We start from the raw sequence: 22,092 nt of genomic DNA, 5'->3' as shown, positions 1-22,092 counted from the left end.
TATATCTCTATCAACAGAGATCTTAAATCATATAGATTTTGCTTTGGAAGATCCAGATTTCTTAACCCCTGATCTAGAATAAATTCATCAGGTATACTTCCGCTTATGTATATTCATTCAGAAACTAATTTAAATAATGAATTATAAATTAAATATTAAATTAAACGATTGGTATCAGAGCACCATATTTAGTTTATGTTTGGATCTACGATTGTGTTAATGAGAATTTGCATTTATTTGATGTTTAATGAAACCATTTTAGGATTTATTTTGTGTGAAGATTAGATTGTGGAATCTGATTTCCTAGTTTATAATGGAAAAAAATATTATACAATTTGTGGCAATTTTCATTTGTATTACATATGATCCTTGCATGTTTAGATCTAAGTTTTTGATTTTTATCTTGAAAAATATGTTTAGATCTAATGGTAAATATGAATATTTACATGTTTAGATCTATATATTTGGTTTCTATAAAGATAAAAAATTCAGATCCAAATAAAGTTTATGGATTTTTGAAATATTGTGTTTAATATTTTGGTTTTCTGAAATTTTTGTTGAAAATTTTCAATTTTTTTTGGTAGAACCATTTTTCAAATCTGTTTTCAGTTTTGATGGGTATAAATCTTTTGCTTAAGAATTTCATGAAAATCCTAGGTTGAAAACTTATTTGGGTGGTCCTATTTTGTTCTTTGACTCAAATCATTTAAATTTATTATGGGTCTATTAAGTTATTTTGGTCCATATTCTCAAAAAAAATTTTTTGACCAATTTAAGACAAAGCCTTAAGTCAATTTCAATTCATTTCTTAATCAGATTAAAAGTACCCGCTGGTATTCGAAGCCACATTGTGTGGTGTAAGAGTTTTATGGTAAAAGCTGGTATTCTCTATGATGTATTTATGTTTTGAGTATTTTGCATTAAAATTTTCTAGACTTATAGTTATATGTTTATGCAAATAATAATAAAAATTAGTTATATATTTAAAAATTTATTGAAGATGTCATTTGCAAAGCTTAAATTCTTTATGGTATATATAAGTATCAAAGATATTCCTAAAACTAAATCTAATAATATATTCATAAAAATTATTGTATATATATATATCAAAGATAGATCCAATGTAAAAAGAATTTTCATTTGCATAGCTCAAATCCATTTTTTCTTTTCTTCAGAGATTTCCATGGAGATAGAGCAGAGAAAGATCATGAAGAGAGAAGAAGTTGATACCGAAGAGAACGATAATCAACTGCCACTACAAGAAGAAGAACAAGAAACAGAGGAAGAAATGTCTGGGAGGACGATCGAACCGTGGACGAAGCAGATAACGGTGAGAGGAGTTTTAGTGAGCATAGTGATCGGAGTTGTGTTCAGTGTGATAGCTCAGAAGCTAAATCTTACGACAGGGATTGTTCCCAACCTCAACAGCTCTGCAGCTTTACTGGCTTTTGTCTTCGTCCAGACATGGACTAAGATTCTCAAGAAATCAGGATTTGTCTCGAAACCATTCACAAGACAAGAGAACACAATGATTCAGACATCTGCTGTTGCTTGTTACGGCATCGCCGTCGGAGGTTAAGAACATAACTTTCTTCTCTCTCCTTTTTTGCTGTTTCTTTTTGTTTCCTTGTGAAACAAGCAAAGATTTAATGAATGAATTGTAAAACAGTTCCAAACCTCTTAAAAATATAACTTTTATGATAAACTTTTGAGTTTGGTAAGTCACAACAAAAGGGTTGATATTGCTTTTACTTTGGGGAGTGTATATAATATATAATCAACTTGTAGAATTTTCGATTTAAAGTGTTTTTGAGCAACTAATTTAAAAATTTTTTATTGTGTTTTTTTTTCAGGTGGGTTTGCTTCATATCTTCTGGGGTTAAACCATAAGACATATGTGTTATCTGGTCCAAACATGGAAGGTAACTCTGAGAAGAGTGTGAAAGAACCAGGCCTTGGTTGGATGACTGCTTATCTCTTTGCAGTGTGTTTCATCGGTCTTTTCGTCTTAATCCCTCTCCGTAAGGTTATGATTATTGACCTTAAGCTAACATATCCGAGTGGTCTAGCTACTGCTGTACTCATCAACGGCTTCCACACACAAGGAGATGCACAAGCCAAGTAAGTTAGTTAACCTTTTTTGTTTTGCTAAAACACAGTAAGTTAGTTAACCTACTTTGCAAAAAAACGATTACTTTAAGTTTCCTAATCTTTAAAATGAAATTGATTTGCAGGAAACAAGTGCGTGGCTTCATGAAATACTTCTCATTTAGTTTCTTGTGGGGATTTTTCCAGTGGTTTTTCTCTGGCATAGAAGGTTGTGGGTTTGCTCAGTTCCCAACCTTAGGTTTGAAAGCTTGGAAACAAACGTAAGCATCAATAATATATACTGAAAAAGACATTTTCTCATATGGATTCTGTCGAGATTAATGGTTAAGTAAACTTAAAAAAATCTTCCTCTTTTCAGGTTCTTCTTCGATTTTAGCATGACATTTGTAGGAGCAGGAATGATATGTTCACATATGGTTAACCTTTCTTTGCTTTTAGGAGCTATTCTCTCTTACGGCTTAATGTGGCCTCTTCTTGATAAACTAAAAGGCTCTTGGTTCCCTGATAATCTCGACGAGCACAACATGAAGAGCATATACGGTTACAAAGTCTTCTTATCCGTAGCTCTAATCCTCGGCGATGGTCTCTACACTTTCGTTAAGATCCTCTATGTCACCATTGTCAGTATCAACGCAAGAGTGAAGAACAAACCTAATGATCTTGATTCCGTGGGAGACAAGAAACAACATAAGTTTCGCAAGGAAGATGAGAACTTCCTAAGAGATAAAATCCCCATGTGGATAGGAATCTCTGGATATCTTATCTTCGCCGCGGTCTCAACCATCGTGGTCCCTCTGATATTCCCACAGCTCAAATGGTACTACGTTATCGTAGCTTACATTTTCGCACCGTGTCTTGCTTTCTGTAACGCCTACGGAGCTGGACTTACGGACATTAACATGGCTTATAACTACGGTAAGATCGGTCTGTTTGTTCTCGCGGCGGTGACGGGAAGAGAGAACGGAGTTGTGGCCGGACTAGCCGGATGTGGTTTGATCAAATCGGTAGTTTCGGTTTCTTGTATCTTGATGCAAGATTTCAAGACGGCTCATTACACGATGACGTCACCTAAGGCTATGTTCGCTAGCCAGATGATCGGGACGGTCGTTGGATGCATCGTGACGCCGTTAAGTTTCTTCTTGTTCTACAGAGCGTTCGACGTCGGAAACCCTAACGGCGAGTTTAAGGCTCCTTACGCTTTGATATACAGGAACATGGCGATACTTGGGGTGCAAGGCTTCTCTGCTCTGCCTCTTCATTGTCTCCAAATGTGTTATGGGTTTTTTGGGTTTGCGGTTTTGGTCAACGTGGTGAGGGATCTTACTCCGGAGAAGGTGGGGAGGTTCATGCCGCTTCCGACGGCCATGGCGGTTCCGTTTCTGGTCGGAGCGTATTTTGCGATTGATATGTGTGTTGGGACTTTGGTTGTGTTTATTTGGGAGAAGAGGAATAGGAGGAAAGCAGAGGTTATGGTTCCGGCGGTCGCGTCGGGGCTGATCTGCGGGGAAGGGCTTTGGACTTTACCTGCGGCTGTACTTGCACTGGCTGGTGTAAAACCTCCGATATGTATGAAGTTTTTAGCTTCTTAGGATCGGTCAAAAGAGGAAAAAAAAAAAAAAGACTTGTGAAGTTATTAACTGAGTTGTGAAGTTAGAAGAAGCAAATGATATTATAATCATTCTGTTCTTTGAATAATAAGAAGACTTGCCAACAAAAACATCTTGTTTTTTTTTCTTTCTTTTTCTTGTTTCGTAGGAATCAGTGGCGGATCTAGAAAGTTTTATAATGTTGGCTCTACATCCGCCACTGGTAGGAATTAGAGTAAAATCTACTTGCATGAAATTGTGATCTAATCAAAGTAATAATTTTCACTCTGTTAGCATCTCAGGGTGAGAAAATTATCTGGAATATGAATTTTGATATGTTATCACTAATTCGATTATTAATATAAACAATGTTTGGATTTGAATCGAGATGTTGAAACTTATGAATTTAAATACATTTTTTTTTTTGATGAATATACGGAACTGAGATGATATATTGCAAAATGATTAGGTATTTTAGTTTCAGACAAATCTAGTTATAATAGGATTTAATAAATCTAGAAGCTTAAAATTTTGATGCATCATTAGAAAAGCTAAAAACTTCCTTTCCTAAAAAACGATTTAGATTTAATTTTCTTTGTCTCTTCAATTTAGTAAAGGACATGAGAAACTGATGGAAATTTTTTGATCTCAAATTAAAAATATTTAACTTGGTTTGATTCAGAAAATAGTGGAGATATTTTTAGGTTAAAATGCTAAAACCTAGCATGGTCTACTTCTTGATTTTTGATGGGGTTTGAGTTTGACTCATCCAAGGTAACAAAAAAACTCCAAGGTCTTTTAGTTTAGGCTTTAAAAAGGCTTATATTAGGCCCATTTAAGATAACCCCATCTTATCCCACTAGGGCTTTGCAAGACATTTCCACATATAAAACCTCATTTCCTCCTCGTCACAGATCTCGAACCCTTACTTCCTTCCTCCCGCCGTAAACTCTCAGGAACACCACCCTCCTTCCACCATGGGTCGTGTCATCAGAGCTCAACGTAAGGGAGCGGGTTCCGTCTTCAAGTCCCACACTCACCACCGCAAGGGCCCCGCCAAATTCAGGAGCCTCGATTTCGGCGAGAGAAACGGTTACCTCAAGGGCGTCGTCACAGAGATCATCCACGATCCAGGACGCGGAGCTCCGTTGGCTCGCGTCGCGTTCCGTCATCCTTTCCGTTACAAGAAGCAGAAGGAGCTCTTCGTCGCCGCCGAGGGTATGTACACGGGGCAGTTTCTGTACTGCGGTAAGAAAGCAACTCTCGTCGTCGGAAATGTGCTTCCTCTCAGATCTATCCCTGAAGGAGCTGTTGTCTGCAACGTCGAGCACCATGTCGGTGATCGTGGGGTGTTCGCTAGAGCTTCTGGTGATTACGCTATCGTCATCGCTCACAATCCCGACAACGACACAACTAGGTTTGGTTTTGTTGTATTGAAATGTTATGTCTTTTGTTGTTTTAATGAATTGTTGCTTTGATAAACGGTTTAGTGTTTTAGTGTGTTTTATTGGTTTATTGGTTTAGTTTGTTTTAATGTTTTAGTATGGTTTAGTGGTTTATTTTTTTTAGTGTTTTGTTTTAGTGTGTTTTATAGTTTTAGTGTGTTGTTAGTGCTTTAATGGAATAGTTTCGTTCTTACAATAACAATTTGATTTGAACATTGATTTTGACAGGGTTAAGTTGCCATCTGGTTCGAAGAAGATTGTACCAAGTGGTTGCAGGGCTATGATTGGTCAGGTTGCTGGTGGTGGAAGGACGGAGAAGCCGATGCTCAAGGCGGGTAACGCGTACCACAAGTACCGTGTGAAGAGAAACTGCTGGCCTAAGGTTCGTGGTGTGGCTATGAACCCGGTTGAGCATCCTCACGGAGGAGGTAACCATCAACATATTGGTCACGCTAGTACTGTTCGTCGTGATGCGCCTCCTGGGCAAAAGGTTGGTCTTATTGCTGCAAGGAGGACTGGTCGTCTTAGAGGTCAAGCTGCTGCTCTTGCTTCCAAGCAAGAATAAGGAGAATAAGCTGCATGATGAAATTCTTCACTTTTTTGGATTGTGTTTAAGACCTTGTTTTGAAATGTATGGATACTCGGCTGCGACCTTTCTCTATTAATTAGAATCTATGTTTTTTTTTTTTTTGCGTCAAGCCTTGACACTTAGTTTTCCTACATTTTCAGTTCGTTTGATCCTTTTGTTGTTATCCGAAATTTGCCTATCTTCCGATTAGAAACAACCAGGCACGTTTATAACTCCAAGAGTTCTTAATGAATAATCTCTTTAAGATGATATATAACCAGAGCCGGTCCTGAAATTTATGAGTCCTATTCAAAAAATATTTATTAGTTATCTAATATTTTATAAATTTATAATTTTTGTAGTATACCATTTATTTATATCCAAGTTATAATATAAAATGCATCTAATATATTTTTATCATTTTTATAAACTAAAAAAAGTTATTCACTTTTTATTTTAGAGTTGGTATTTATATTTATTATATCTTAAATACAACTTAACTAAGCAAACACTAACAATATTATTAATATCATTTTGTTCGTTAGTGTGAATAGACGGTGAGTATTTAATTAAAAAGCTTAATTGCAATCTCAAAATGTGAGTAGATGCTGCCCGTTTTTTTTATGAAGGGTTATAGAGATTATAGACATTAAGCTTCTTTGTACATTAGTGTGCATTAGTATCTGCGAACACATTTATCTCTCGCTCTTCTTTTTTCTTTCTCCTCTGCACTCTTTTTCACATATATTATGTATACATGATTTTTTTGTGTTCCAAAAAAAAAGAAATACACATGAACTTTTTTTTAAAGTGGGGTCCTTAGACCTCTAAGGTGGGGGCCCATTCAAAAGTTTCACAACAATGGCCACAGGCCAGGCTCTGTAGATAACGATGCTTACCCTTTCTCCAGACCGCAAACATAGCTCTTGTAAATGTTCTGCCTCGGAGTCTTGTTCATCTCCCTGTTGAGGGCGGAACAAACCACCCCGTAAGACCGTCTCCCAATGGGCCAAGGTGGAATATACTTCTAAAGATTCCATAGCCCTCATGTTTTTACTAAGGGTAGCCAATAACTTCCAAACCAAGCGTTTATCTCTGCGGCACCATTTCTGTCATGGAGTATGTCAAACGTCAAGTGGATAAGTTCTTTTTAATTTATTTAGGACATGAATCATACCTTCGTGGAGCCATTTCTGAAACCACATCCTCTTAAAGTTGTGGCCTGTGGAAATGATGCCAGGATCATACATGCCTTTAAGAGAAAGATCATTTAAATTACTCCGAAGTGTAGCATCGTGTTCTTCAGAACACCCGGCTTCTGCAGCACCAGCACACATATAATCAATCAGTGACAGAATGATGCTCTGTGAAAGAGTTCTCTTTGTGAGCTCTTCATATGATTTCCGAATGAGACAGAGAAGATACTTCAAAACCTGTCTCTTGTTCCCTTCCCACTCTTCTAATTTAGTGAAAAGCGAGTTTAGGATGCTTCTCTCTGTCACAATGGCTTCAGGTGTTGAAAGCCGGAGCTTTAATGCTGCACAATGGAAATCTCTGATCTCATCAGACGACACAGAATAAGATGTGCTCCATAGAACCAGTTCCCTAACTGCTTTCACAGCTGCTTCTCGGATGATTTTAGAGTCGGCACAGTTGAACTAAGAAAGATCTTGGACTATTCCTTCTTCTGTTGTGGAGGATTCTTCTTCTACTTCATCAAGAACTCTTAAGCAATTCAGATGCACGCACCTTCCCTTCCTGGGTTCTAGAAGAGATGAGTAAATATCAACGCCTTCTCTCACGACACGATAGCAATACTCTATCTTCCCTGCACATGGCAATTGCATTCTCTAACTCCTCGGGAACATTTGCTTCCAGTAATTCAGATTCTGAAGCTAAACAACCAACAAAGAGAACCACAAAAAATGATAGCTTCTTAAAAAGGTAAGTTAAAAACAGCCTACCAAAACTTATAGTTTTATCTTCTTCTTCTTCTTGGAAATGGGGAAACTGAGTCCAAAAAGACCAGAATTCTTTGGACATGGTGTTGTTATAGGTTCCTGTTGCGTAACTGGAGTAACAACCAGTGAAGTAGTTGCTCCTCCTGGAGTGGAGGATTCTTCTTCTTCTACTTCTGCAAGAGCTCTAAGCAATTCAGATGCACCCACTTTCGCTTCCTCGGTTCCGTTGTTGGATATCAAGAGAAGAGATGAGTAGATATTAAGGCCTTCTCTCACCACAAGATAGCAATACTCTATCTTCTCCACACAGAGCTGGAGGAGGATGGAGATTGCATTCTCTACCTCCTCAGGAACATTTGAGTCGAGTAATTCCGCTATTGAAGTTAAACAACCCGGGGTTTCAGTTATACAAACCCGACCTTTCTCCGTGTTGCAGAGATAATTCAGAATGATGATCGAGTGTTTGCTGAAGACTTTTTGTTGCAAGAAAGATGTTAGCTTCTGGACGAAATCGAGAGAGACCATTTCCACACAAATCTCATTGCTTGCAGAGAGGTTCTTGAGTGTGATCATTGCTTGTTCTTGAAGATTTTCTGCTCCAGACTCAGCTATCTTCAAAAGGGAAGAGAGAGAGCTTGTTGAAGTTATCTTTGAGAGACTCTGTGGATGATTAGAGAGAACCTCAAGTACGTTTAGAGCTTCTTCAGCTACTAACTCTGACCCAAGAAAGACGCACAACATTTCAAACAAGTCTTCTTTCAAGCTCTCTATAGCCTTCCTGTTTCCACTGAGGAAAGTCAATAACAAATCCAAACCACACTTTACTACGTCTCCCTCAGTGCCATTTCTCTCATGAGCGTTCTTCAAGAATGTGATAAGCGGCTCAAGAAACCTACTAGGTGACACAGACCGAACAGCCCTAGAATCTTTCTCAAAAAGACTTCTTACATCTTGAACAACCTTGATTTGAGCATCCCATGGAAGCTTACTGAGCTCACATAAAGGCTCTATCTCCACCTCACTGTGATGAGTAGAATCTGTGACTTCAGTTCCTGACTCAGAATCTATCGTCTGCATTGGCATGAAGTAGCCACCCGTGGACATCCTAGAGTAAGATGGTGAATCGGTGGAGAAGCTAGAGCTGAAGTCTCTACTAGTGAAGCAGCTGAGGTCTGGTATATTGTACAGAGAACTTGTAAAACTAGCAATGGAGAAGTCAAGATTGTGTGAAGCGTTCATAGCTGGATCTTGAACATCAAGACCGTGCTTCTTGCACCATTTTGATATCTGATCCTTCATCGCTACGTTGGACTGCAATGTGAAATCATCTAGTACTCTTTTTGATACAGGACACGTGTCATTACCTAAATCAAACCATCTCTGAATCGACATCCTCTCAAAGGTGTGGCCTGAGGAGATGATGACAGGATCATACATGACAGTAAGAGAGAGAGGACACTTAAACTGTTCATCATTGTTGTGTTCCTCATTGTTGTGTTCCTCAGAACACCCGGCTTCTGCAACACTAGCAGACACAGAATCATTCACAGAGGGGTGCTGTCTGAGAGAGCTCTCTTTGTGATCACTCCAAATGATTTTCTCATGCTTCTTCAGGAGGTAGAGGAGATACTTCAGAATCTGTCTCTTGTTCTCTTTACACTCGCCTGATTTAGCAAAAAGCGACTTCAGGGATCTTCTCTCAATCACAATGGTTTCAGGTGTTGAAAGCTGGAGCTTTAGGGCTGCAAAGTGGAAATCTCTGATCTCATCAGAAGACACAGAAGAAGATGTGCTTCGTTTTATCAGTTCCCTAATATCTTTCCCAGCGTCTTCTTCAGATGATTCTAGAGACAACTCTGTTGACTTAAGATCCGGGAGAACCTCAAGTATCTGCAAGCAACAATTGATTCAGCATTTTCCACAAAACAAAACAAAAAAGTCACAAACATAGCTTGGTTACAAACCTGGATAGCCAAAGCAGTAGGAACCATGGTTCTGATGTCAGCTAAGCTTTGTTCTAATAACTTTTTGGATCTAGAACCTCTTGAGAGTATAGCATCTCCTGTTACTGCCTGAAGATTGATGCAAAACATATTAATCACATTAGGCCACATACAGTGATAAAAAGTACATAAAATGTGAGAGGAAGTTGAGTTTTTGACAAACCATGTAGAGTTTACTGGATTCACTGCAGTATTGAAGAAGTAGCTTAGCTTTCTCCAAAGCTTTGTTGAGAGTCTGTATCGCTGTGGAAGATCCGGGTCTAGCAGCTCCAGCTTCTATTTCAGGAAATATTTTCATGACTCTATCAACTAATTTCTTCAAGGCTAAGCACATGGAAGAGTGCATCTGAAGCAGAACAACACCAAACATGTTATTACAATTAAAAACATTAAGCAAAACTCCACCAGAAAAATACCATCATAAGACCCAGAGGGTTTGCAGATATAGAACAAACCTTGAAGGAGTGAGGCAAGTTCTCTATCATGTTAGCTTTATTATCCCTGACAAGGAGAAATATCATAGAGTAACAATGATTGGATTTCAATATGGAATATTCTTAAAAACTAATCTAAGATCAAGCATAAACAATGGGACCAGAACATACCACTTCCGAGAATCCACTCCGGCTATATCAGCTAAATTGGTCAAGGCTTGCGCCTGTCTCCGTCTATTGATCATCTCCATACCTATTTTCTGCAGTAAGCCTTCTCGTACTAAAACACCGTATGGAGATATATGTATGAGAGACTTATCGGTTAAGATCTTGATCCCAGAACTAATTTCCAAGCCATTGCTAAGTGGTGCCAACAAATCAGCTTCCTCATCATTGAACAGACACGCAATGTAAAGAAATAAAGTTCTTTCATTCTCGTCTAAGCCATCATATACGTTTCGAGCATCATTATCAGAAAGCTCCTGCAGGTAATCAGACGATGAAAATGATGGAGTCATGTTAGGGCTTGTATCTCGATCTGCAGCAGTTATCACATATACTCCACATTTCGTCACTGTAAAACTCTCATCTAATAGCTTCTTCTGCTTGTTCACAGTAAAGAACTCAAATACGACAAGATCAGCTAATATGCCGGTATCATTTTCTTCACAGGCACTAGGATGAATATCGAGATCACAGAAGACGAACGTGTGATCCTTTGAAACACCTTCTTCTTTCTCTGGAGGCCAACAATGGAAGTCTTTTTCTCGCTTATGAGAGACATAATTCTTATCTTTCCATCTGCAAACACAAGTAACGTTAAAACCACCACTAGCCTCGCAGTAATCCTTCGAAAATGTAACTTGTACTAATACGGCAATTCCAAGCGTATCTCTCCAAGAAGAACCCATTTGTATAATCACAGAAGATCCTGATTGCATATCAAATGTTAGATTTTCCCCTGCAGGTGAAGGCCCAATGAAGCTGAAAGCTAGAGATTTGTCGAGTTTCTGTTTTTGATGATACTCCCTTGCGAGGCGCTCAACATTAGTCAAAGCATTCTTTACAAAAATGTTGACCACTTTTTCCGAAAGACCAAAACAATTACTGAATGTGTAGTACCTAGGAAGCTGCTCGAAACCGATAGGAATTGATATAAGAGACACACAACCATGTGCATTCAAGATTTCAAGACTCAAGGGAAGCTGTGGAAATTCTTTTATGGCCGTCCCAGCAAGATATAATTCTTCCAGGTTTCGTGGGAAACCCTGAATATCGTTGAGATTTGAGCATCCAGACAGATCAAGAACTTGAAGTAATTCTAAATCAGCCATGTCAGGCAGACTTGTCAAATGAACACAATCTTTCATATTCAGGCCAACAAGTTTACCAAGATGTTGATTAGCTGACACGGGTTTGATCAGGCTTGTTAGTTGCTCATGGTTTAAAATATCTGAAACCCCCGGGAATTCTGTTAGAAGATTGCGAGGAGAGGGTCACAGCGGATACTGGGAGTTCTCTAATACCAGTCCCCTGTAGATGTAGTTCCTTAATATTTGGTGAAACCTCTGGGAAGCTTCCGCAACTCTGCAATTGTGTACACCCTCGGAGATCTAATAGATCGAGATCTTGAGCTTTACAAAGATCGTTAATATCAGTTAGCTGCTGGGAATGACAAAGCCTGACCACCTTCAGCATCTTGAGATTCTAAACAAAAATTTATAATGTGAAATGGAATTAATTGGAAAAAAAAATATACATAAGACGGTAGATAGGTGTTTATTTACCTACCTTGGTTCCTCCCCAAAGTTTCTGAAGCTGACTGTAAGACAAATTTAGTTCAACAAGGTGGCATGGGTCAAAGTTTTGTGGCAAGGATTTCAAAGGATATTTCTCCCAGTGGAGGAGTCTTAGCTCATAAGGCAGAGAATCAAGTCCTCTGGGAAGGAGGACTCTACTATCTTTTTCATAACTGGAACAATAAATCTTCAGGAATCTAAGGCTTAGCATATGCTTAAAAGCACCAGACTTCACATCAAAGCTTAAGTTCGATGCGTCTAGAAATATGCCTTCTATGTCTACAGTGCCCTGCAATATAAGATAGGGAGATACATCAAGAAGTTGAATTCATCTACAAAAGTTGATTTGACGTTTGCTTTGAGTTTGTCATCTTCAAGTAGAAATTTGATGGTCCCATAGTCTGCGACGCCGCTCGATCTGTACTACTTCTCCGTTGATTATTTCTCTGCCGAAGTCTTGGATTATTCTATGCATTTTCACTCTGTTTTCTGAAATAGTAACCAGACACTTCTCCACAAGAACATCAAAATCCCAATATCTGGTAGAAATCCACACCCCTCAAGCAGTTGCATGACATGGTCAACATTTTCTCCCTTGAAAAAACAAGCAATGTCCAGAAAAATGTTCTTCTCGCTGTCATTAAGTGCTTCATAGCTTCTCTTGAATAAGTCTTGAATCTTATATGGCGTACGTAGCTTGAGTTTGAGGAATGTGGTCCTCATTTCTGACAGTTTCTTTCCCTTGAGCTCTTTTCCGTAATAGCTGAGAGCTAATGGATTTCCACTAGCATAGTCAATCACTTCCATTGATAGTTTCATGAATTTTTTCTCCCTTAAATTTTCTCCAATAGCATGGTGAGAGAATAGCTGCAGAGCCTCATTCTCATTTAAGCTCTGAACCTCATACACGTGATTGATTTGACAATGGCGGAAAACTTGTTTATCTCTGGAGGTTATGATAATTAGGCTTCCCGGACCAAACCAATGAAACCCACCGAGAAAAGACTCGGCAACTAAAGGATTTTGCACATCATCAAGAACAACAAGAGTTCTCTTCTTGCTTAATATATCCCCGGGGAAGCTAGGTCTTGTAATGCTACTGCATACGCGAGGCAATTCCATCAAAATGTTCCCAAAATGTTCCTCCAACAAACAGTGAAGTCCCTTCTCATTGAAAGCTTTGTCAAAGTGTTTGATGAAAAAAAAAGCTTCATAGCCTCCAGAGATCTGATCAAAAACTGCTTTAGCAAGTGTTGTCTTGCCTATGCCGGGCATACCCCAGATTCCTAAGCGACGGATACCCCATGGTTGTTTGCAAAGCAAGTGTTCTATCTCTAGGATCCTTAAGCTGATTCCTATTTGTTCCGCGGGAAGGAGTTTTTCATAGACATCTTTTAACAATATCTTCCACGAGTTCGCACTCACTGCATCCCTCTCTGTTTACATTAATTAAAAAAAAAAATATAACAACTCTGTTTAGTCCACAAAATACCAGAGTTATGCAATTTTTGTTTGAGGTGTTAGATTTGATAGGTGGAAAGCATTTTGAAGAAGAAAGCTTTAAGTTCTTGTAAAAATGCAAGTGACAGTATCCAATAAACAGTTACCTAAACTGGTAGCCTGTGAATTCTCTCAGCTCTTGCACCTCCACATTAGATGGACTGATGTCATAGAACACTGGAACCACCAGCTGGCCGCTTTTCCTCCTGCACTGAAGAACCCTCACGAGCTTATCCAGGCATGAGGGGGAGGACAAGTAGTTCTTCGATAAAACCACCACAGAAGCGCTAGCTCCCCTCCATCACATTGCTATTTGCAGATGCATAAATGCCCTTTCTGTGGAAATCCATGGAGAGGTGGCTAGCGAAGGAGTACTGTAATGTATTTGCGCAATAAATGTAGACCGCGGGTAGTCCTCCACTAGATGATCCTTGGGAAGCTCTTTCACTTGTATATATTTTTTTTCCTAAAGAAGGACCCAAAAACAAAGTAAGTGTTTGTTTGATGGTTAGGAATCAAATGAATTTCAAAAGATAGGATCCTACGTACATGCCTTTAAATTTTCGTTTGTGATGATATGCTCTTGCCTCTGTTTCCCAAGTTCCGAGTTAAACCGTGAAATAAACGCTTCCAGCCTCTGCTCTGATTCACAGTTGTCCATGTTCCCTTCATATGAGTCTAGACTCGGTTCCATCTCAACTGAGCCTAGACTCGGTTCCATTTCAAGTAAGTCTAGACTCGGTTCGCAGTAGCTTTCGTATACATGGTGTTTCCAATTGGGAGGTGAAGAAGAAGCAGTTACAGATCTGATTTTTTTGTAAACCATAAACAACAACGTAGCCAAAATCGTGAGGAAACTGATTGCAGCTACCCAGCTACAAATTAGAGAAGGTGAAGAATCCATAGGAATTAGGGGAGGATGAATATCACAGAGCTTTGTGTGCCAGAGAGATTATCAAAGAGTTGACTCCATTGCCAGAGAAAATACTTTTATTTTTCGTCGGAATATTTGCCACACCTTATTATATTACTCACTCCGTTTCTAATTGTAAATAGTTTTGGTTAAAAACACGAATATTTAGAAAATTGTTATTTAAAACAATATATCATTTTTATGACAAAAAAGAAATAATATATCATTTAACCAATTAATTCAACCAATTATTAAAAATTTAACATCATTTCATTGGTCACACAATATCCAATAAATAAAAAAAGGTGCACTGAAATATTTTAAACTATTTATATTGTGAAACAAACTCTTTTTACTAAAATTATTTACATTTAGAAAGAGAGGAAGTATTTATTTATTTTTGTACAAAAGATACGACAACAATTACGAGATAATGTTTGATTGGATGGATGGATAAATAAGAGATTAAATAAGTCCAAAATATAAATACATAAACATTAATAATTGATTATATTAGATATTTTAATTAAAAAAATATTTTGATAATTGATAAAAATTAAATATATATATATATATATAAATTAAAATTAGAAAAATTTATATATTTGGTTTGATTTAAAAGATTTAGATTAATTTAAATTGATTTTAACATTTTAATTGATTTAGAATTGTTTAAAAAATCAAATTTTTAAAAGTTATTTTGGATATAATTAATTTGTCACCTAAACACTGATTAAATCGATTTTTAAAACATTTGAATAGAAATAAATATGGATCTGATGACCATTTTTTTGTCACCAACGGAAAAAATGGATTTATAATGTGGCTTGCTAAAATTTATTTTGAATTTTAATTGAGTAAATATATTTGTTAAAATTTTGGTAAAACTTAAAAACTATGTTTTTTTATAAAAATTGTCAAAAATATCATATTCATAGTAATTGACAAATTAATTAATTAGTAAATTTTTCATTAAAAGTGAAGAAAAAAGGTATCAAAATAAAATGTCCACACTCCACTCCAGTGGCTCCTGATCCGAGTTGTTGAGCAGTGACTGATCTTCTTCTCTCTTCCACACCTGCCTCTGCAAAAAAAAAAAAAAAACACTAAAAGTCTAAATATTCATGCTTGCAATTGTTGAGCTCTAATTTCCCAGCAACAGTCGTCAAAGGGAAACATTATATACATCTCTGAACTAATCCATCCATCCATCGATCATGGTGACGGTGGTCTCCTCTTTTTCCTCCGTCCAATCACCGCCGCAGAATCAAGTCTTCTTAAACTTTCGAGGGAAACAGTTGCGATACGGCTTCGTCAGCCATCTGGAGAAGGCGTTGAGAAGAGATGGGATCAACGTCTTCATCGACAAAAACGAAACCAAAGGCAAAGATCTCAGCAATCGAGGATCGCGCTCGCCATCTTCTCGAGCATGTATACGGAATCAAAGTGGTGCTTGAACGAGCTGGAGAAGATCAAGGAGTGCGTTGACTTGTGGTCATCCCCATCTTCTACAAGGTGGACACAGACGATGTGAAAAATCTGAATGGAGTGTTCGGTGACAAAGTTTTGGGAATTGGCTAAGACTTGCAAAGGTGAAAAGTTAGAAAAGTGGAGAGAAGCTTTACAGAATATTCCACAAAAACTAGGATTCACGTTAGGCGAAACGAAATCTTGAAATTGATTCTTATAACTTTTTTACTTGCAGCGATGAAGGCGACTACATCAATCAAATTGTAGGGGAAGTCATAAAGGTGTTATCTTCTGATCTGGAAAGACATATCCTACGCTGTGTTTTTCTTCATGATGTCCGTAAATTGTGGAAAGACTGCAAGATGAATCGGGACATTTTCATGAGAGATTTGTTGAAGGATGATGACGTGAAACAACAAGTCTCTGACCTGTCACCTGAATCTTTGAAGGCTCTCCTGCTCAGTAAGAAGTCTCTTGTTGTTCTTGATAACGTGAGTGACAAGAGTCAGATAGAGACTCTTCTCGGCTAATGCCACTGGATTAAGAGAGGTAGCAGGATCTTTATCACGACTAGCGATAAGTCAGTGATCGAAGGGGTGGTTGATGACACATATGAAGTCCTGAGACTATCTGGCAGAGACAGCTTTCAGTACTTCAGCTTTTTTGCGTTTAGTGGTAAGCTCTGTCCTCCGGAGGATAATTTTTTGAATCTCTCTAGATTGTTTGTGGACTATGCCAAAGGCAATCCATTAGCTCTCAAGATATTGGGTGTTGAGCTTAGTGAGAAAGACGAGACTCACTGGGAAGAGACACTTCGAAGTGTCTTGCAGATAAGCTACAATGGACTCGGTCAGCTTCATAAAGATGTGTTTCTTGACGTAGCTTGTTTCTTTAGATCAGGGGATGAGAATTACGTGAGGTGTTTGGTGGAGTCATGTGACACTGATCTTCTTGATGCTGCGAGTGAGATAAAGGATCTTGCCAGTAAATTTTTGATAAACATTTCTGGCGGACGAGTGGAGATGCATGATTTACTGTATACATTTGGCAAGTAACTTGGTTCGAAAGGGTCACGGAGGCTGTGGAACCATAAAGGCGTTGTTGGTGCGCTGAAGAAAAGAACTGTAAGATAAAACCTTTGATATAGAGTGTAGCAAGATTCGATATTCTCCGACTTTTCAAGAAACTTCTACTTGCTAACCTATTTGTCTTGAACTACCTAAGCAGGGAGCAGGCAGTGTGAGGGGCATTTTTCTTGACATGTCTGAACTGAAGGAGAAGCTTCCTTTGGACAGATGTACTTTCACTGAGATGCGTAATCTCAGGTACCTCAAATTCTATAGTTCTCGTTGTCATAGAGAATGCGAAGCTGACTGCAAACTAAACTTCCCTGAGGGACTTGATTTTCCGTTGGATGAAGTAAGATATCTCTTTTGGCTGAAATTCCCTTTGAAGAAACTTCCGAAAGACTTCAACCCCAGGAATCTTACCGACCTTAACCTGTCTTTCAGCGAGATTGAAGAGGTTTGGGAAGGTGTTAAGGTGTGTATCTCTGTTCAAGTTCACATTATGGGTTTTATTAGCTTACTAGCTTGTTTTTTTATGACTGTTGATTACAGGATACACCGAAGTTAAAGTGGGTTGATCTTAGCCACTCAAGCAAGTTATGCAATCTGACAGGGTTGCTAAATGCTGAAAACCTCCAGAGATTGAATCTCGAAGGGTGCATGAGTTTGGAGGAGTTGCCTCGTGAGATGAAACGTATGAAAAGTCTTGTTTTCCTCAACATGAGAGGATGCACGAGTCTCCGGGTTCTTCCGCATATGAATCTGATCTCTATGAAAACTCTCATCCTCACCAACTGCTCAAGCCTTCAGACATTCCAGATGGTTTCGACTAATCTAGAAAATTTACACTTAGATGGAACTGCCATTGGTCAACTTCCTACAAACATGTGGAAGCTCCAGAGACTGATTGTATTGAACTTGAAAGACTGCAAAATGTTGGTGGCCGTTCCAGAATGCCTGGGAAAGCTGAAAGCTCTGCAAGAACTGGTGCTTTCTGGTTGTTCAGAGCTCAAGACTTTTCCAATTCGCATTGAAAACATGAAATCCTTGCAGATTTTATTGCTTGATGGGACATCAATTACAGACACGCCCAAGATGTTGCAGTTGAATAGCTCAAAAGTGGAAGACTTGCCTGAACTAAGACGTGGTATGGACGGCATATCCTCATTGCAGCGTCTATGCTTAAGCATGAATGATATGATCACCAACTTGCGAATCTACATCAGTGTACTATGTCATCTGAAACTGCTTGACCTGAAATTCTGCAAGAATCTCACTTCAATTCCACTGCTTCCACCAAATCTAGAAATCTTAGATGCACATGGCTGTGGCAAACTGAAGACACTGGCAATGCCGATGGCCATTCTTAAGCATATGGAGAAGGTTCACTCTAAGTTCATTTTCACCAACTGCAAGAGTCTTGAACAAGCTGCAAAGAATAGCATCACAACGTATGCTCAAAAGAAAAGCCAGCTAGATGCGCTTAGATGTTATAAAGAGGTCTCATTCCTCACTTTTATTTATATAATTGAATCTCTTTAACAGTTAATGATTTGTTTTGGTTTCTGTTTTACTTTTTTCAGGGACATGCTTCAGAAGCTTTATTCATTACTTCCTTTCCAGGGAGTGAAGTACCTTCATGGTTTGACCATCGCATGATTGGATCAACATTAAAGCTGAAGTTTCCACCACATTGGTGTGACAACAGACTTTCAACAATAGTTCTATGCGCTGTTGTTGCATTCCAAAATGAGATCAACAGTTTCTCAATAGAATGCACTTGTGAGTTCAAAAACGAACTTGGAACATGTACACGTTTCAGCAGCATTCTTGGTGGAGGTTGGATTGAACCACGCAAGATTGATTCAGACCATGTGTTTATCGGTTACACCAGTTGCTCCCACATAACAAAACATGTAGAAGGTTCGCAAGGACATCAGAAATGTGTTCCTACCGAGGCGTCAATAAAATTCAAAGTGATAGATGGATCTGGTGAGATTATGAATTGTGGTTTAAGTTTGGTGTACGAGGAATCAAACCATGTCGTTATTGAAGGAGACAGTGATGGAACTTCTTCAGGAAGAGCTTTATCAGTTGTAGAGAGTACAATGAGCTCTGCTACTCGGCTTCTGTCCGTTGTTGTGAGGTATTTGTGGCTAGGTGTTGTGTTCTTTTCGGTTTTTGGGTTTGCTAGATTTTATTTTCACTAGATAAGTTGTATTTTTGGGGTCACCACACAATGTCTAGTTTCTGTTTTGTATATGTGACATAAAAAATATTTTTGAAATTACTAAATTTTAATTTACAACCTATTTTAATTCACAACTATTTTAATTTTTACTAATATTATAAGGTAATTATTTAAATTAATAATAATTAATTTAAATTCATAAAATACAGATTCGTAAAGTTATATTTAAAAACATAAGTAATTATAAATTTATTTGATAAGACTAAAACAATCAAAATTTGATAAGATTTATTTGATAAAACTAAAACGTGTATATAAGTTAATGTTTACATACAATTATACAAACAAGAAAGTTTCTTTTGTCTATTAGTTAAAGATGTTTTTACTTGTTCTTTAGGGCTCGAGTTTGAACCCCAGAAATAACTTTTAAAAAAATTACAGAATTTATTTGAAATGACATTGTTTTGTAAAATTAACGCTTGACTAACTACTTCAACCTCAGTATATATATATATATTTAAGTACGATTTCGAATATTCATATAGTATTTTTAGATTTTTTTATTTAATTCAGTATTATTTCGGAAAGGAAAAGATAAGACGCATATAGCTCATGTTGACATCGATTTTTTTTTTTCCGAGAAGATAGTAAAAGCTAAAATGTCAGTGGTGGATTCGACAACAGCAATCACTATGGTGTTTACAAGTAATATGAACCCGGTGGGTCTTGAATCTTTATATTATTATCTGATGAATAAGTGAATTATAAAAGAAGAGTAATATTAGCAATGTATGTTGATTTCAATTGATTTTTTTTTTTGGTACCAATGTAAATTTTCATTTTAATGACCAGATAGACTACTACGGAATGAGGACAGATGTATTTGGTTTATCTTGGTTATCGGAGATTTTTGTTTTACTGTAACGACGTCGTTGGCGTAATGAGACAACAGAATGAGGACATACGTATTTGGTTTATATTGGTTAACGTGTTACGATTACTGTTTAGAGTAGTTCTGTTTCTTCGCAGTCGCTAATCCAAAAATAGGTCATGTTTATTGGAGGGTTCTTATGATGAGATTTTTAGCGTAATATAATAACCGTCTATTGATTTTAACTAAAAAAAATAAGAATCATCTCTTAAGACTCTTATTTAAGAACCATCTCTTAAGATTTTTATTTAAGAACCAGTTCTTAGATTTTTTAGTTAAATTTTAAGAAACGAGTTATTATATTCCGCTAAAAAACTCATTCTAAGAATTCTCAAACCCCACTCTAAGAATTCTCAAATCCAACCAACACCACAACGAAGTCTTCGTGTGAAGGAATTATGAAAATTGGAAATAGCGTAAACCAAAAGAGAAGTCATCCCTAAAAGAAAAAATTGTTTCGCAGGGTACGTTAGATCATACCCTTTTGGTGCCCCACGTTACCTACTATTTTTATTGTATGTTCTTTATTTCCATTTATCAACGTGTCTTATGTTGTTGACACAAATAAATTATATTATGTTACTTTAATTTAAATCCCGCATGTGTTTACAATGAACTCCTACATACCCAGAGGCAGTTATCTATCTATATTATAATGCACAATGACGTAAATTAGTATAAGTGTAGATTGTTGGACCGTCTTTCGCGTGAAGCAATTTCTATAGTTTGGTCACTCTATGCTAGCTAGATAGGTAAAATTCGAATGAAGTTTAATAATTGAAGAGCCTAGATACATCTACCCTCAAGTCGACTTCATCTCTTTTTTGCAGCTTTTTATTGTAGATTAAAGGGAAATAAAAAGTTGGTAGGTTCCGTATGGGAGATGCATGTGCATGAGATTAGTTAAACTAAATGCTTTGGATTAATACTTAGTTAAGAGTGGATAAAACCTATAGTATAAAAAGGAGAGAAAGAAGAGAGTATCGATGCATATCCACGAGAAGCAAATATAGGTCGATATTCGATATATTGAGAAGTTAGAATGAAGAGTGTAAGGGAGAGATCATCATCAAGATTAGTGTTCTTCTTGTTTAGTACTGCTTCTATTGTGTTGTTTCTTAGCTCAAACTATGTTAATGGGTTAAGAGACCTAAAGGAGAGAGATGGAAGTGAGATTAGATCTATGAGTTCTACTGCGTCTTCGAGTGTTTTGGAAAAGAACTTTTATACGAATGTTTCGACCCGTAGATTTGAACATGCATTGGTTCGTGAGAATGGTAATGTAGACAAGAGTGGAAACTGCAAACCACGAGGTGGACGCGGCAGCGGAGGAGGTGGTGTTGGAGGTGAAGGCGGAAAAGAAAATCCCCACAAAAAGAAAAAAAGAAGTGGTGGTGGTGGCGGTGGAGGAGGAGGAGGAGGAGAACGTGGAGGTGGTGGTGGAGGAGGTGGAGGTGGTGGCAGTGGTGGAGGAGGAGGAGGAGGAGGAGGACGTGGTGAAGGAGGTGGTGGTGGAGGAGGAGGACGTGGAGGTGGTGGTGGTGGTGGTGGAGGAGGGGGAGGACGTGGCGGTGGTGGTGGAGGAGGAGGAGGACGTGGAGCTGCTGGTGGTGGTGGTGGTGGTGGAGGAGGAAGTGATGGGAAGGGCGGAGGATGGGGCTTTGGATGGGGATGGGGAGGTGATGGACCCGGCCAAAACGGAGGTTATTGTTGGTATCCCGGCTGTGCTAAAAAGGTCAACGGGAAGTCATAACTAAATCAGACATACACTAAGGAGCTATGATATGTCTTTACATGCTTTGTCACAACTACATACACAATATTTCCACTGTTTAGCACCCTTTTTTTTCCTCTGTTGTTGCACTTTTAAATGGCTTAAGAAAACACCGATTAATTTCCTTGTTAATTTTCGTTGTATCTCATGTACTTTGACAGAAAAAAACTATAAGAAAATTATTCCCATTTGTTTGTTCTCACTTCTTATGTCAATCGTTGGCTTTAGGTATTTGATTTAATATTTTACATATAAATAAAATTGGAGTCACTTGGTATGCACACGAAAAGTATAGCTTGTGTGTTTCACGACTAAGCTATACTTTTTGTCTGTGACTCCAA

General features: G+C 37.9%; 3 protein-coding genes and 2 pseudogenes across 5 annotated transcripts; 4 read left to right on the top strand and 1 right to left on the bottom strand.

The window, feature by feature from the left end:
• The first annotated feature begins 745 nt into the window (after positions 1-745).
• Positions 746-3,983, top strand: LOC106376339 (metal-nicotianamine transporter YSL1-like). 3 transcript variants are annotated; one of them, XM_048751681.1, is made up of 5 exons: positions 746-871; positions 1,176-1,574; positions 1,854-2,121; positions 2,235-2,369; positions 2,468-3,983. In XM_048751681.1, exons 2-5 carry the CDS (start codon positions 1,184-1,186, stop codon positions 3,696-3,698), a joined length of 2,025 nt encoding a protein of 674 aa, XP_048607638.1. In that variant the 5' UTR covers positions 746-871; positions 1,176-1,183; the 3' UTR covers positions 3,699-3,983. The 3 variants fall into 3 exon arrangements, with proteins under 3 accessions (XP_048607638.1, XP_048607637.1, XP_048607636.1); XM_048751680.1 differs by lacking the exon at positions 746-871 and adding an exon at positions 942-1,030; XM_048751679.1 differs by lacking the exon at positions 746-871 and having other exon boundaries at positions 1,061-1,574.
• Positions 3,984-4,582: 599 nt separating this feature from the next.
• Positions 4,583-5,826, top strand: LOC106376336 (60S ribosomal protein L8-3). Its single transcript, XM_013816400.3, has 2 exons — positions 4,583-5,112; positions 5,369-5,826. The coding sequence occupies exons 1-2, from the start codon at positions 4,673-4,675 to the stop codon at positions 5,703-5,705; spliced, it is 777 nt and encodes a 258-aa protein (XP_013671854.1). The 5' UTR covers positions 4,583-4,672; the 3' UTR covers positions 5,706-5,826.
• A 478-nt stretch (positions 5,827-6,304) lies between these two features.
• LOC106376337 lies at positions 6,305-14,543 on the bottom strand (annotated as a pseudogene).
• A 783-nt stretch (positions 14,544-15,326) lies between these two features.
• Positions 15,327-19,183, top strand: LOC106376340 (annotated as a pseudogene).
• Positions 19,184-20,726: 1,543 nt separating this feature from the next.
• LOC125584426 (glycine-rich protein 5-like) lies at positions 20,727-21,941 on the top strand. Its single transcript, XM_048752885.1, has one exon. It carries the CDS (start codon positions 21,020-21,022, stop codon positions 21,728-21,730), a length of 711 nt encoding a protein of 236 aa, XP_048608842.1. The 5' UTR covers positions 20,727-21,019; the 3' UTR covers positions 21,731-21,941.
• Positions 21,942-22,092: the final 151 nt, after the last annotated feature.

Source organism: Brassica napus, chromosome C3 (genome assembly GCF_020379485.1).
Source record: "Brassica napus cultivar Da-Ae chromosome C3, Da-Ae, whole genome shotgun sequence".
In the NCBI taxonomy this organism is placed as follows: Eukaryota; Viridiplantae; Streptophyta; class Magnoliopsida; order Brassicales; family Brassicaceae; genus Brassica; species Brassica napus.
Note: the sequence above shows the minus strand (reverse complement) of the source record. Positions and strands in the feature narration are given on the sequence as shown.

Coding starts and splice junctions, on each gene's coding strand:
- LOC106376339 (XM_048751681.1), top strand. CDS start 1,184: ATGGAGATAGAGCAGAGAAAGATCATGAAGAGAGAAGAAGTTGATACC. Junction 1,575..1,853: donor TTACGGCATCGCCGTCGGAG/GTTAAGAACATA, acceptor TTTTTTTTTCAG/GTGGGTTTGCTTCATATCTT. Junction 2,370..2,467: donor TTGAAAGCTTGGAAACAAAC/GTAAGCATCAAT, acceptor TCCTCTTTTCAG/GTTCTTCTTCGATTTTAGCA.
- LOC106376336 (XM_013816400.3), top strand. CDS start 4,673: ATGGGTCGTGTCATCAGAGCTCAACGTAAGGGAGCGGGTTCCGTCTTC. Junction 5,113..5,368: donor CCCGACAACGACACAACTAG/GTTTGGTTTTGT, acceptor TGATTTTGACAG/GGTTAAGTTGCCATCTGGTT.
- LOC125584426 (XM_048752885.1), top strand. CDS start 21,020: ATGAAGAGTGTAAGGGAGAGATCATCATCAAGATTAGTGTTCTTCTTG.